Below are 15,544 nucleotides of genomic sequence, written 5' to 3'. Positions count from 1 at the left end.
TTCTCTTCGATGGCGAACAGTTCTAAGCAAGACTCTCCCCACTGCGGAAAGAGACCTTGCACCACCTCCAATTGAAGGCGCCATTCATGATCCATCATGCACGGGCGGCTGAGTTCGTCTGGCCTGGCGTTCAGGGAACCTGCCAGGTGTTGAACCACCAGGGAGATGCCCTGATGTTCCAGCCACGTCCAGAGGCAGAGAGCCTCTTGACATAATGTCCAGCACCCCACCCCGCCATGTTTGTTGCAGTACCACAAGCGATGGTGTTGTTCGTGAACACCTGCACTATTCTACCATTAAACGAAGGAAGGAATGCTTTCAGTGCAAGACGGATCGCCTGGAGCTCTAGCAGGTTGTTGTGGAGCCCGGACTCAGCCGGAGACCAGGGGCCTCTGATCTTTGCCTCTCCCATGTGGCCGCCCCATCCCAGAAGTGACACATCTGTCACCATTGTGAAGTCTGGTTGGGAAAAGGATCCGCCGTTGACCCAATCCTGATCAGTTAGCCACCACTGCAATTGGTGGCAGGGCCCTCAAAGATCTGGACGACATCGGAAAGATTCCCCTGATGCTGGGCCCACTGGAACGTCAGGTACCACTGCAGAGCCCGCATATGCCACCTGGTATGGTTCACCAGCAGGATGCAGGAGGCCATGAGGCCCAGCAGGCTCAGGTTCATTCTCACTGAAATCCGGGATAGAGGCAGAAACATTTGTATAATAGCCCAAATATCCCAGACACGCTGTTCGGGAGGATAGGCCTGAAACTGCGCTGTATCCAGAACTGCTCCGATGAAAAGGAGCTTCCGAGAGGGACTCAGGTGTGACTTTGGCACGTTGATAGTAAACCCCAGCGAGTGCAGGAGGTCCGCCATAGTTTGGAGGTGGGAAACGACAGCCTGGGGCGAACTCGCCTTCACCAGCCAGTCGTAGAGATAGGGGAAGACTGGAGCCCCTGATCTGCGCAGATGAGCTGCGACCACCGCCACCACTTTCGTTAACACCCGAGGGGCGCTGGGAAGGCCAAAGGGGAGCACGGTAAACTGAATATGCTTGTGGCCTACCATGAACCGTAGGTAACGCCTGTGGGCCAGCAGGACGGGGATGTGAAAATAAGCGTCCTGCAAGCCCAACGCTACCATCCAGTCTCCAGGGTAGACAAGACCTGAGCCAATGTCACCATTTTGAACTTCTCCTTCCAGAGGAAGCGGTTGACGTCACTGAGATCCAAGATAGGATGCAAGCCTTTGACCTTCTTGGGCACTAGGAAGTAGTGGGAATAACAACCACGACCTACTTCTAGCACTGGGACTCGCTCGATGGCACCCTTGGCCAAGAAAGCTGTAACTTCATGACGGAGAAGGGCCAAGTGATCCTCCGACATGCGATGGAGTGTTGGTGGCATGGAGGAAGGGGTAGTCTCGAAGGAGAGGGAGCAGCCCCTTCTGACTATCTGCAAAACCCACCTGTCCGACGTGATGTTGTGCCAGTGGGTGAGATGATGGCGAATCCTGCCACCCAAAGGCAACTGGTGGCCCTGAAAGGTCGCATTAGGAAGGCTTGGAGGCCGATACAGAGGGAGCACTGGTGAATTGGCCTGCCCGCTGGCCCCCAGACCCACGGCGCTGGGTCCCATGTCGCTGGTCACGCAGAGGTTGAGTAGCTTGCGCCGGCCTGTGACCCTGGGTGGAACGTAGTGAGGCACCCCTTCCATAGCCACGAAAGAAGCAAAAGGCGGACTGAACAGGGTGAGAAGTGGCTGCAAGGCCCAAGGATTTGGCCGTACCCCGAGAGTCCTTGAAGTGGTCGAGCACATTGTCCGCCTTGTCACCAAACAGGTGACGGCTATCAAAGGGCATGTCCAAATGAGCCGATTGGACATCCGTGAAAAGGCGTAGCATCTCAAGGCTACGGACATAGAAATTGTTCTACCTAGCGAGTTGGCAGTATCCAGCTCACATTGAATGGCGAACTTTGCCGGGTCTCTACCCTCTGCAACTGCATGGGTGAGTACAGTCTGAGCCTTCTCTGGGCACTGTGTCAGCACTTGCGCAACCGTATCCCACACAGAGCGGGTGTAGCGGCCCGAGAGACATGCGGTGTTCACCGATCGTAGTCCTAAGCTGGCGGAAGAAAACATCTTCTTCCCAGGATGATCCAGCTTCTTGGATTTCCTGTCTGGGGGAGCAGTAGGGAACGCGCCTTTGGAGGTTGAGGTTTGGACCACTAAGCTCCCAGGGCTAAGGTGTTATGAGAGGAGAATGGGGTCGCCCGGGGCCGAATGGTGGCGTCGGGCAATCATCCTATTCACTGGAGCTCCTGTGCTAGGCTTGGACCAAGTGCCCAGAAGCATGTCGGTGAGGGCCTCATTGAACTGCAGCAGGGGCTCCGAGGAGGCTAGTTCTGATTGCCACCGTAGGAAGCTCAAGGCCTAAGGTCTCAGCCGCCCTACGCAACACCGCAGTGAATGAGGCTCCCTCCTCCATGGCCACGGAAGGGGGAGAAAGCATACCAAGGTCTGGGAATGTATCCAGACCACTGGCATCACCCAACTCCTCTCTCCAGTCCGGGTCTTCTAGCTAGTCTGCCAGAGGGTCCAAAACACCTCTCATTTCTCCTCACACTCCTCTGGCTGCCACTCAGAATGAAAAGGAATGCCAGGATAGAACAGTGGTACAAAAGTGCCGGTCTGCACCGGTACCGGTGTCGGTCTATGTCGGTCCAGCTCTGTGTTTAAATTGAGGGGGAGGCCGGGATCGATGCCGGCCGGGCACACAACAGGCGTCAAAGGCAGCGGAGGTGTCTTCAGTGGAATCGGCGCTGGGGGCAACGTTGTGAGGTCAACCAGCGCTGATCCGGATCTAGGCCTGGATCCCTAGGGGCCCTGCAGAGTCAGGGCTGGAACCGCCGGCATTGAACGCCTAGAACCCCCAGCAGAGTCTGCAGGGCCTGAAGGCGCGCCGGCGGAGTCGGGCTGCCCAAAGATGGAGTGGAAGGCTTTGTAAAACGCACGAAGCTGGGGAGGGGTCGCTCCGACTCCCGGGAAGTGGGGGGGAGCTCAGAGCCGTCCCAGCAGGCTCCGCGGGCAGTGCCAAAAGACGACGACCTTCCACATCCCGCGTTGCGTCGGCCGATGGACGAGATGAAGGCGAAGAGCGACAGTGCTTCTTCGCCTTCTTCTTGTGCTTTGACTTACCCGAAGACAAAGACTTCGAAGATGAATGATGATGGTGACTCTGTGACCTATCTCTCGACCGGGACCTCGAGTGGTGTGGAGCTGACTGCCGGGCTTTCGGGACTGCTCCAGCAAAGACTTCGGGTTCATGGCCAGACAGTCGGACCACGACTTTGGGTCGTGGTCGTGCTCTAGGCACCAGAGGCACACGAGGTGTAGGTCGGTGACCGACATCAATTTGTGACAGGAGTCACAAGATTTGAAGCGGGTATGTTGATGGGATATTTCTACATTAACCAGGAGTCAAACGACTCGAAAAGACGTCGACAAAAGTGGAAAAAAACTTTAGACAAAAAGTGACTAAGGGTACTGCTCTCTCCGGATCTGCGCTGGCTGGCGTGGAAAAGGAAAGAACTGACGTCAGCATGCAGGGGTGGTTTCTAAGTAAATACTGAGACGTCACTCCGGCGATGACAACACCAACAACGAACGCGGACAGGACCGACCCCACCTCCCGACGTGCAGGGGTACTGCTGAAGAAAAGTTTTCCGGATCCAGTCTGACTCCTGGGGGTTATTCTAAGGTAAGGAATCTATAACTAATAGTCTCTTTCAGATTAATACAAGATCATTGCACTGCAAAAGCTGTGTTGGGTAGATCCAGCCAAGGATCTTGTGAAATAGGAGAACAAACTCTGAGAACATATGCTGAATAGGGTACTGCATTGGGGAATCCCTAGAAGTGATGGCAGTGGACAGAGGGCTGGACAGAGGGCAGAACATGAAGCAGGACAATGAAGAAATGGACAGTGTTGGGTTGGAGGCACTGGAAGACACGCTGGGTATCAGAAGCAATGGTGAAAACAAAATGCACTGCATTTATCCCAATGGGCCAAAAGCAATGATCCTGCATTCAAATGGCTAATGAATGATGAAAGACTGTGCACATAGATGTGCGGCGAACAAAAGGCATAAGCTAGGGGAAGGGTATTTACAAACACAACCTGTTCAATTTTAAAAAATGCTGCAGCTATAGGACACCAAAAGGCTGGAAATTGAAAGCTGGCACTAGTGTACAAAAGAATATAGTGACATCAACAATTGAAGATCAACATAAACAAACAGCTGAACCAATAATGAAAAAGGGCTTCAAGTCAGCAAATAACTGAAGAAGCAGGTAAAACTGACACACCTCCAAAAGCAAATGTAAAGAAGCGAAGGAGGCCATGATGTAATCTGCACATTTATTCTACTCCTGAATTATCTACTGCATTTCATATTTTTATTGGGGTGCACATCTTTGAATCATGAAGGCATATTGCATTTAGTGTTGTTGCCACACAGCACAATGTGATAGTTTGTATCTATATGTAATTAGAGCAATAAACAAGGTTTCATATTGTATGATGTCTGTAATTCAAACAAGCAACAATGTTTGATAGAAGCAGAAATGGGTGAAAGTGAATGTTGATTGTTGTTTAAGCTAAACATAAACTAGTTTTAGGGAGAGAGTATTCTTCGCACCTCGAGGGAGCTGAGAGATTGGGCTTACGCAGACAGGAGCTATAAACACCTTCTCTTTTTAATTGAGACAGCACCTCCTTTGTTCAATTAAGTGTTTGTTCAGGTGATAGGGAAAACCTCCATATAAACTCATACAGGCTCCTTTTAGTGTTAAAATAGCTTAGCTAGAAGAAAGCATGAATGGGTTGGTAATCAAATGCTGGGAAATCCTGAATTACTGTTATAATGTCGCAATTCTTTCTAATTATCGGTTTATTACCTGGTATTATAGCTACTATTCTGTTTGTCACAACTATAAACATTATATGTACTAGAATGTGATTCTGATTTTATTAAAAATCATAAAAGTATATTCCTATTTTCTTGAGTGTGTCTATTTATGGTGAAATGAAAGGAAGTTTGGAACCTACTAACAAGTACTCCTGCGAGTCTACCAAGAGCGATCTTTGCCCAGAACGCAATAGTCTCATGCAATAGTCTCATGTAATGCTCATGGGGTTCATGGGTTACAGTTCACCAGGTTCTCTAAGTCTGCAATGCCGGAGGGCCCAGGGATCTCAAAGCTTGGGCCGTATTCTGAATAATAATCAGAAAACGCATCAACCACAGCCTAGGGTTTCGAGCCTAGAGGTCAGGTTTGTAGTGGTGCACGCAGAAAATATTAAAAAGGGCATCAGCAAAATATCGTGGATATTTGGCTAGTAACAGGTGTGTAACCTTTGAGGTCGTTTTTTACGTTCTAAAAGCATAACATTCAGCTTTCCAGGTGATGCACAGCATCATGTTTAAGCAAAACAGATGAAATAATAGCTAAATTGTACATTGGGGAGTGTGCTGGTTTCATGAGATGGCTCCATAAGAGTAAAGGCCTTGTGAGGTGGTGGATTCACATTATTAAATCATGAATTTCAGAGAAGCTTTAAAGTTACTGATTTCAATGCCATAAATGCATTTAACAGTCTGTTGACAAGAGTGAGCACATTTGCATCTATTGGCCATTACAATGAGAGTAATGACATTGTGTTTCTGTTTAACACACTGTGGGAATAGCAAAAATTGCTGATATCCACGTTTTTATGTAAGCTGTCTATGTGTAAAGAAATAGAGAACATTTCACGGTCATGAGCTCATACCTGACAGAGCTTATTACTACTGTATGTAATCACCTTCACAGTGGTGTATTTGAAATCCATTTTGCAGGCTTGGGCTACAGTATTTTATCTAAACAGCTTTGAAAATTCTCATTCATCAAGATATCCACAACGTAGCCACAATGGCATACATTTAAAAGAACATGCAATAACCCTGAAAGTACCTCTATCAAGCAATGTATGCAATTTAGATGAAGTCATACCCAGTCAGGGAGACAGGTTCTTCTATAGTAGAACTAGAGGTATTTGGAAATTTGATAGCAAAATAATTCCAGGGTATGTAGTTTGTTCGATAGTGGACTGTGCCACTGAGAAAGTAAATGTTTTGTAGGTGCACGAATGTAAGGAAAAGTGTACCTGACCCAGGAAGATGGTAAGACCCAGTAACCCACACTTTATGAGGAGATTTAAGCAAATTCCAGTTTCAATATTCAATAAATGGAAACGAATAAACCGCTTTATCCTGCAACAGAATTTTTGTTTCTTTAACTGTATTCCTGTGTTTCCTTTTCTATGTATCCACAATACTCTTTGACATAGTTCTTAGTAATTGGATTTTGAACATGTGTGCATCTTTGAAGATCAGAGCAGCTCCACCTCTAGATGTTTTCACTTACACCAGTTCATTTATGGCTGCTCCTTAGTTGAACAAGGTTCTACATTGTAAGGACCAAAGACCCATGGTCCTGGTCTGGTACTCTGGCATACCAATACCTACCCTACCTCTTGTTCCTACCCTCTCTAGCGTGGGTTACAAGGTATGTTGCTTCATTTTAGCACACCATGTTTTTCACTGAACACTTACTGAAACCGCCACACAGGTAGGTTACATTTTTAAATATTTATGTGTACTTATATTAACATTATGTCCGTATATATGTATATGTTTGTACGCATACACAGATGTATCTATATATATATATATATATATATATATTTTTTATGCACATATTTATGAATACACATATGAATATAGAATATTAATTTGATTACAATCTAATTGGTTTGAAAATTAAAATATTTTTCATTTTAGTTATTACATTTGTAAAGGTAATTTAACATTTATAAATACAATATAAATATGAATTATTTCTAAATATGATTTAATTTTAACAAGGCAAAACATTTCTTTAATATACAAGTATAGCTTTAAGTTTAAGAGGCAAGGGGTGGTTTTTACAGATCAGGGAAGGGCAACATTAAGAGGTAACATGAGGTCTGCAGGGTTCAGTGATGGGTTGTTTTAAGTGTTACGCGGTGATAAGGGTTTTCGGCTTCATGAACAAGTAGCATTAGGTGGTATCAAGGGGCTTTTAAAGGTACGGGTAGCGTTGAGGGTAGCAAGGGGCTTGTAGAGTTTAGGAACGGCTAGTGTTAATGGGTAGTAAGAGGTTTTTGGTGATTATATGTTTGGTAACAGGGCTTTGAATTAAGGTACAACCTATTTAAAATGTGCATTTGTAACTCACACTAGTTGCCCTCAAGCTCTAGTTTGCTTTAATGAACTTGCTTAACTGGTAGCTAAAGAGTGCACCCTTTAACCTTCAGCATACTGAATAAGACTAGTTTCCAGTACTAGACTGTTTCTATTTGAGGAACAGGAGCTTGGATGGTGTCATTAATGATGTGTTCAGTGATGTCAGCATTTGAGATGTCATCAACAGTATCATCAATTATGTCATTTAATATGTTATGAGTGATGTAATATGCGAGGGCATAAACATGGCGGGGGCAGTAAGTTATAATTAAATCAGTACACTATAACAGGTGCATTTCAGTGTTTTTTGGTTTTTAAAAGTTAGTTTATCTATAATTACAACACTGAACTATAATGTCACTTGGAATTTCCAGGATTTTTAAACATAAGCTAAAATCGTATTACTTTACCCAAAAAGAATGTCACTTTAACTCTTGTTTTTGCAGTGAATTTCTGAGGTGTTGTCAACATAAAGTAAGATCTTATAACCATACCTAACTACAACACCACTTTAAGCTTTATATTTGGTTTAGTGAATTTCAGTTTTTTTAACCATCTTCACCCAACTTCCTCACTTAGCATAACTTTAGGCTGTTCAAGATGTTGGGTTGGCCTTAAAACCTGACCTACCCTCCGTGAGGATCAACCTCCCCACCACGCACTGCTGAAGCCGTCTGCACTGTCGGGTTGGCAACCATCCTACAACACATGCCATGCACTGCCAAAAGCTGTGCGTTAGGTGGGGTTGGGTGCAGGGCCTGCAGCTAGGACCTGCGCCCAACTTCCCGAAGGTGGGCAGCACCCCGCTCTACACCGCCTAAGGTCATTTGTAGAATGAGATTTGCTTCAGGCCTTGTGCCTAACCCTTTGTGGGCGAGCAGCCAGCCCCATGCCGTGCATGGCCTTAGGGTACCCAACCCCATGGACACCCACAGTGATTTTTAATTGTTGGATTTTGTTTTTGTGGTACCCTGGCCCTCCTGCGATACTGCAACTCAAGTATCATGCACTGTACTGTAAGACCACTCAAGCCTCTCATTGTTCCAATGCTCGTGTGGAAGTCTTGCAGTACAACGGGTGGGGGTGGCGGTGGGTCACATGGGAGTATTGCGTAAACTGTGGCATCGTTTTGTTTTTTTACCCTGCACACTTGAATGTTATTTTAATTTTAACTTCAAAACACAGGGACAAAGCCTCTGTGCCCTGTTATGGGGCCACAACATTTTTCTTCATGTTGCTGCCAGCCAATCCAATTGGTCGGTTTGATGAACAACTGATGGGAAAAAAATCCCTCTCGGCCATTCAGATTGCTCTTCTTTTAACTTTGTTTACATTTGCAGTACCCTAGGAGTCCCGCGGACCAACTGTGCAGATATTATTATAATTTAAACAGACATTCAGTAAATCCGTTCAGCCATTTATCAAAAATGGCTGAACGGATTTACACGAAATAATAAACATGTTTTCTGAGTAAAGGTCCAACTTTCTGACCAAATGTGGTGTACTTCTATTCAGCTGTTTTGTCTGTATTGCTGCACAAATTTTCATGTGAGAATTAACATAAGAAACAATGTTTTGGGACACTTCCTCCTTTTTCTCAGCCGCGGCTTGACGGATCACTCTGAAACATTTTTCAGGAAGAAACTGACGTGGATAAAAACATTTTTTATCAAAAAATAAAACGCTCTGCCTATGCAAACTCTGATATATATATATATATATATATATATATATATATATACACACACACACATACACACACACAGACACACACTAAAACTAATACTTAGATACTTTCCTGTGAAGTAATGGCACTCCAGTGTAATAACTTGTGATGTAAAGTTACTTTAGATGTAAAGACCTGAGAAGTATAAACTGATTTACTTTGCAGTTCTTTACAACTGACTGGAACAACATGTCTGTACATCACAATAACCATCAGCCACAAAACATTTGACAATGAACATTTCTTTATTTAGTAGGAAGTTTTATATAGCGCAACATGTCACCTCAGATCCCTTCACAGTTGCCGGCACTCACCTCTACCATTAGATCATCTCCTGTCACAACAGCTATTTTCAGATCCAGGCCAGCCTTCTTCACTATCTCTTGAAGAGCAGCAGCACATGCATGTGGATTTGTTCCACCAGCATTGCTAATAACTCTAATCCCTAAACAAAAGAACAGTCTTCATTAACTAGATAACTCCTGCAAATAAAAATGTTTCACACATCAGTTAAAAATTACTCGTATATCTATAGCAATAGTTCTCCAGCACATGAAGACTCTCTAGTGTTACAAGCAGTTTAGTCTTGAATTTTAGACAGAGAATCTTGGGGTCATGTTGCAATCACATATTAGGTCTACTGATCTTAATAGGCAAACATAACTCAGGTTAGCTCATACTCGAAGAGGATTCCCATAATCCCTTGTTGCTTGTACTAAGTAAATGACGTAAGGGTTCAACTGTGATCAATTATTACGATTGAGTTCGGACATCAAAATGCTTGTTGACAGCAGAGAAGGTGGAAGGCAGGTCATGGAGCACAAATACGACTGCAGTTTAAACAAGGGAAACGGGAACTGAATTTAATTTCTGATATATTTCACCAAAAAGAAAGTGGTCCACAGAAAGGAGCTGCTTTTGGCAACTAATTTATTTTAGAAGTTATTACAGGAAAGATAGAATCTCTTTATTTTCCTACACAATCTGGTCCATGTAATTTTTTTAACTGATTTTAATATCTTTTTGCAAAAAGGACTTACAGCTTTTAGGTAAGTTTAATTTTGCAGTACGGATTCTGCTTTTAATCTATTGTTCTGCAATGAACATGAAAAAGATATAAGCAGTTTGTGAGAAGGGTGTTAGCATGACCATGTTTTAAAAGAAATAAAATACACTGACATATATTAAAAGGACACTGCAGTTCATCTTATAGTTTCATAACCCTATACATTAACTCTGCCTTCTGCTTTATTCCTCTACATGGTCAAGGAACTCCTTTGTGATCTACAATATCCTTAAAATGTACATCAGGGGGTACTTTAGGTCATATACAGTGTTCCAAAGAATGAAGCAGGGTTGCTCTCATATGACTTGAGATAGAATATCCTTCCTTCGAATTAAATAGCTTTGGAGTCTCAAGCAAGAAGATCTTAGTACGGCGACGGTACTGAGGAATAACTACTAACAGAAGAGGTTCTTGAAAGCAACCAAAGCATTAGTCTTAAAATCATGATTTAGGAAAAAAATAGCAAAGAGAGTTACATAGTGTACCAAGTTCCACATAGCTGCCTTACAAATCCTATATCGTGAATTATTACTGAGTGCTGCTGTGGAAGTTATACCTCTTGTCCAGAAAATTGTGAGACAATTCAAATGGGAGAGTTAGACTAGATATTTAAATGGGATATTTTACTTCAATAGAAAACATTGTCATCTGAAAACATCCAATTAATTTTAAATATTAAAATATTTCAATCTTCATGAGACAAACAACATTTACGTCATTATTTCCATCCTTATTCACTTACCATTAAAAGATAAAGAAAAAACAAGATATACTGAGATTGCATTGTGTGAAACAGGACGAATAGATGCAAATGTGCTGCAATTTCGCTCATTGTGTCACCTAACCTTGGTTGGGTGCATAGCATTTACCTACCCTTTGGTTTGTTTCAAAGAGCTACGGTAGAAATGAGAGGTTATAAGTGTCTCTAATAGCTAATTATGGAAAACATCCAGGAGTGACAGAGAAAATTGGAATATAGGCAAGGATTGCTTTTTATTGGTTACACTGAGACACGAACATGAAAAGGCAAGATTTATGAAGAGGGAGACTCCCTTAAAAATAGGAGTACAGAAAGATTTAATGTAGACTGTCAGCTAATGGGTAAGGAGTGTGTCCTGTGAACAAATCCAATGGCCCCATTTGATATTACTAATTGAAGTAAAATAATATAGCCGTTTTTTAAAATATATGGACGTTCTGATATACCATGCCCTGTTTACGCCAGGGTTTGAAATGTAGCAAGGGTCTGATCCCCTTCTTTCTGATAGTATGTAACCAGACAGACAGACAGACAGACAGACACACACAAAAAGCCTCTTTTTCAGGCTTAGAGTGCTATATAAATTATGCAAAAAATCTTTCGCCACTGTGTAGTTATACATAAGTCAAAGTGTTCATAGGAAAGAGTTTTTTGTTAAGAACTGTGGTGTCATTTGATGATTCTTCACAAAACTTTTCCAACCAAAAATATTCATCCACCTCAGCCCCTTCTTGGTTAGTTTTGTGATGATCTATCAAGTGGGGCCAAGAAAAATGGAGGGTCCTATAACACACGGCCCCCGTGCAGTTTCCAATATGAATTTTAGACAGCGATACAGAAAAAAAATTTGAACAGAATTACACCAAATCAGGAAGTAAGCTAGATCTTCAACTAAAGAGAGTGCTTTTTGAGAATTTGGCGTAGATTCATAAAGGAGTTTTGTGAAATTAAGGTTTAGAATCTAGTGACATCAGGGCATGACTGAGCAATTTGATTTACAGGCTGCAACAGAAAAATTACGGCTGCCACTTTGAGAACTTGGGGAGTTGGTCTCCTTGTCTTGAGTTTACAAAAAATAAGGTACAAGGTGGCAGGGTAGGCTGCCCTGACACCCTGGCCCTTGTTGGGGAAACCCAGAAAGGATTCCCGTGGTCAAAATATGTTTTATTCGTGCTTTCCACTATAGTCCTATAGGACCCAGCGTGGCCCCTCATGGGTGAAACCTCTCTTGTTGCTAACAGACAGAAGATGACATGGGGAGCAGATTGTTGGTGAGTTTAGTTTGTGTTTTGGCCCAAGCTGTCTGGACTGATATCTAGATATAGACAGCCAGATACCTTTATGATTCAGAAGACATTCTTGAATAGAACCCTCAGAATGAGGATCGTATGAGAGGTGTGCATCAAGTACTATTGTACCAGAAAAATGTTGAGTAAACTGGCTAATTCAGAATAAAAATGAAAATAACAATGTGAGTAGAAATAAGTCGAAGTTTGTCTTAAATGCATTCATTTTCATACAGGTTACACAAGTTCTCAAGGTTACACTTAGAAGTCTGCAATGTTCATAGATATCTAGCCTTAAACTCTTTACTCATGGATAAATGTTCACAAAGCTGAGTGCACTGTAACCCAAATTATCACTAAGCTATGAATCAGGACTCTGAACGTATGAATATTAAGTATAAGGTTTGTTTGCATCTACTCGGGTGCAAACATATTTTGTGAGTGGTACTCCTAATGTATGAATCCTTCCTATTGCTTTGTTATCAAGATTCCCAAGTGATTTGCTCCGTTGCTTTCAAGCCAGAGATGTTGAACATCTTCACGTTATTTTTCAATTTCATCTAGCCCTGAATATTTGCCTTAATCTACATGGTCTGATTAATGGTCCAGTCAAGCTGGTCTTGCACTTACTGTGACAATCATTTCTAATACTTAATTGTAAATATATAGTCCTGATAATATAGCTCAGTCTCTAATGTACAGTTCACTGCAGCGATACCTTCTTGTCTTCTGATATTTGGTTTAACTGTGCAAGTTCACATTTTTAAATGGAAATTCACAATATCAGAATTTTGGAGTCCCTCGCCTTATGATATCTGTTGCCATAGACACTCTTCTTATGAAGAATGTGAGACTCTTGAGTCAAAAAGAGAAGTTTCCTTATTGCAATCGTAGAAACTTTCCATACAAAGTATGCACTGGAATTGTGATGTATGCATCCCGCAGGTCCAACTGGACCATCCAATCTCCTAGAGTAAAGAATCCCTGAGATGAAAAATTATTTCAACCTTGAAAGGATGGTACATGACAAAACTGTAGAAGGCCCAGAGGATGATCACTGCCCACATTTTTGTTTTCTTCTTCACTAGAAAAACTGTGCTTCAAAATCCAGATGGATCGAACAAAGTAACCTCTGTTGCTTGTTTTAAAGGAAGAAAGTCCATGGTGCTTGGAGGAATGGATTCCTACACGCACCAACTGTTGACGCGTTTCAGCCCCTGGGGTGATTGGAGGAATCCATTAAATAAAGAGTTTATTTAATTAGATATACACAATGTAAAATGTTTTTGGAGGTGTAGTTTGAACCTCATGTGTATATAGGATTACCATGCAGTGGATTGCTGGTAGTGAGAGTGCAAACACAAACTGAATACTGGGGGGTAGGAAACAAAATGTGACCAATTGAAGATATGTAAATATCTCACTAATTGCATATATGTATGTGTTTGTGTAAAATGTTTTTTTATGTTTAGCTTTGAATTTTACATGAATTTGAGAACAATTTAAACGAACATAATAATTGTTCCGATCAGGAATAAATATTGGTATGTGGTTTTTGATGTATATAATTAATTGTGATGGGAGAACACACCATTGAATAGGATAAGTGGATGTATCCTATAGTTACTATGAAGGTATCTACTCCTCCACATCATTATTGTTTATAGTGTGATATTTCTTAGCCCAGGTAGTGGAGGGTTATTTGGGCAAACCCCAGTGATTCTTTAATCCGAGCATCCACAGCAAACCTTTTGTTAGTGGTTGCAAGAAGTCTCCCAGTGCCCCCAGCTGGCTCCCCTGGAGGAAGCAGCCACTTTTAAATTTTTAGATGGGTGCCACCATGCACAGCCGGGGCACCTACAATCAAGTACATGTTGGGGGCCTGGAAGTGGTGCCCATGGCCTCCGTGGCCCCTGCCGGCTACCTAGCCAGCACCATAAGGCATGGGACCACAGTGTCACAGGGATAGGCTCTCTGGGACACTGCTGAGTATCGGGACAGAGGAGATGGCATCCCCCGGCCCGATCTCAGCTCGGGGAGGTGGGCATATGGCCTCCCATTCATTAAAAAATGATTGGCCCCAGGGGATGAAGTCCCCAGGCCAAAAGTGGCTAGTTGAGGAATGGCCACGCGTCCCCCTCCCCTTATTCCACTATATGGCACTTCACTGTACTTCACTCCACTGTGCACCACTACATTCAAGGCTATTCCACTTTACACCACTCCACTGTACACACCTCCACTGTATGCCACTCCACCCTACGCTATTACACTGTACCCTACTATATAGTCTACCCCGCTCCACTCTACGGTATTGCACTCTACAGAACTCCACAGTACGCCACGCTACACTATTCCACTGCATGCCACTGCACTGTACCTCATTCCACTCTACGGCATTCCACGCCACTCCAGTGTGCACTATTCCAATCTAAGCGACTCCACTAGACACCATTCCAATCTTCGCTATTCCCCTCTACACCACTACATTGTACCTCATATCACTCTACGACACTCCAATAGAGGCCACTTCACTATATGCCACTCTACTGTACGCTATTCCACTCTAAGCCACTCCACTCTATGCCATTCTCCTGTACGCCACTATACCCTACACTGCACCACTCCATCACACTCTACGCCAATCCACTTTACACCACTCAACTCTACACCACTCAACTCTACGCCACTCCACTCTACGCCACTCCACTCTACGCCACTCCATTCCACTCCACACCACTCCATTCCACTCCACTCTTAGCCACTCTGATCTGCTCCACACCTCTCTACTCCACCCCATACAAATCTACACCACTCTACTATATGCTATTACAATCTACGCGTTACACTCTACGCTATACCACTGTATGTCACTCCACTCTACAGCACTCCACTGTACCCCACTCCACGCTATTCCAATGCACGCAACTATACTCTACGCCACTTAACTCTACGCTGTTTGACTCTATGCTACTTCGCTCTCTACCCCATTCCATTGCACACCAATCCACTGTCCCACTTTACGCCACCCAACTCTACACTAGCTATTTCAGTGCACTATTCTCTATGGCACACTATTCCACTGTATGCCACACCATTGTATGCCACTCCACTGTATACTACTCCACTGTATACCAATCCCCTGTAGGCCACTCCCCTGTACACTACTGCACTATACAATATTTCACTGTACGCCACTCCAAGCTATTCCACTGTACGTAAATCCACTCTACCCCACTCCACTTAAAGCTATTCCATTATATGGCACTCACTTTATGCCACTCTATTCTGCATAACTCTGCTCCACAATTTTCCAGTGTATCCAACTCCACTCCACTGTACGCCATTCAACTTCACTGTACGCCATTCAACAGTCTACGCC

The 15,544-nt window shown here is 43.5% G+C and overlaps 1 protein-coding gene across 1 annotated transcript in view; it reads right to left on the bottom strand.

Moving 5' to 3' along the window:
• LOC146862495 (uncharacterized) overlaps positions 1-15,544 on the bottom strand; it is a 596,942-nt gene that overhangs the window by 466,393 nt on the left and 115,005 nt on the right. The window contains exon 4 of the mRNA XM_085641700.1: positions 9,365-9,495. Coding sequence (XP_085497826.1) covers positions 9,365-9,495 — 131 coding nt within the window. The remainder of the gene's footprint in view (positions 1-9,364; positions 9,496-15,544) is intronic.

The sequence above is a fragment of the Triturus cristatus genome, chromosome 2_2 (assembly GCF_964204655.1).
Source record: "Triturus cristatus chromosome 2_2, aTriCri1.1, whole genome shotgun sequence".
NCBI lineage: Eukaryota > Metazoa > Chordata > Amphibia > Caudata > Salamandridae > Triturus > Triturus cristatus.
This window is presented reverse-complemented; position numbering and strand designations above follow the sequence as displayed.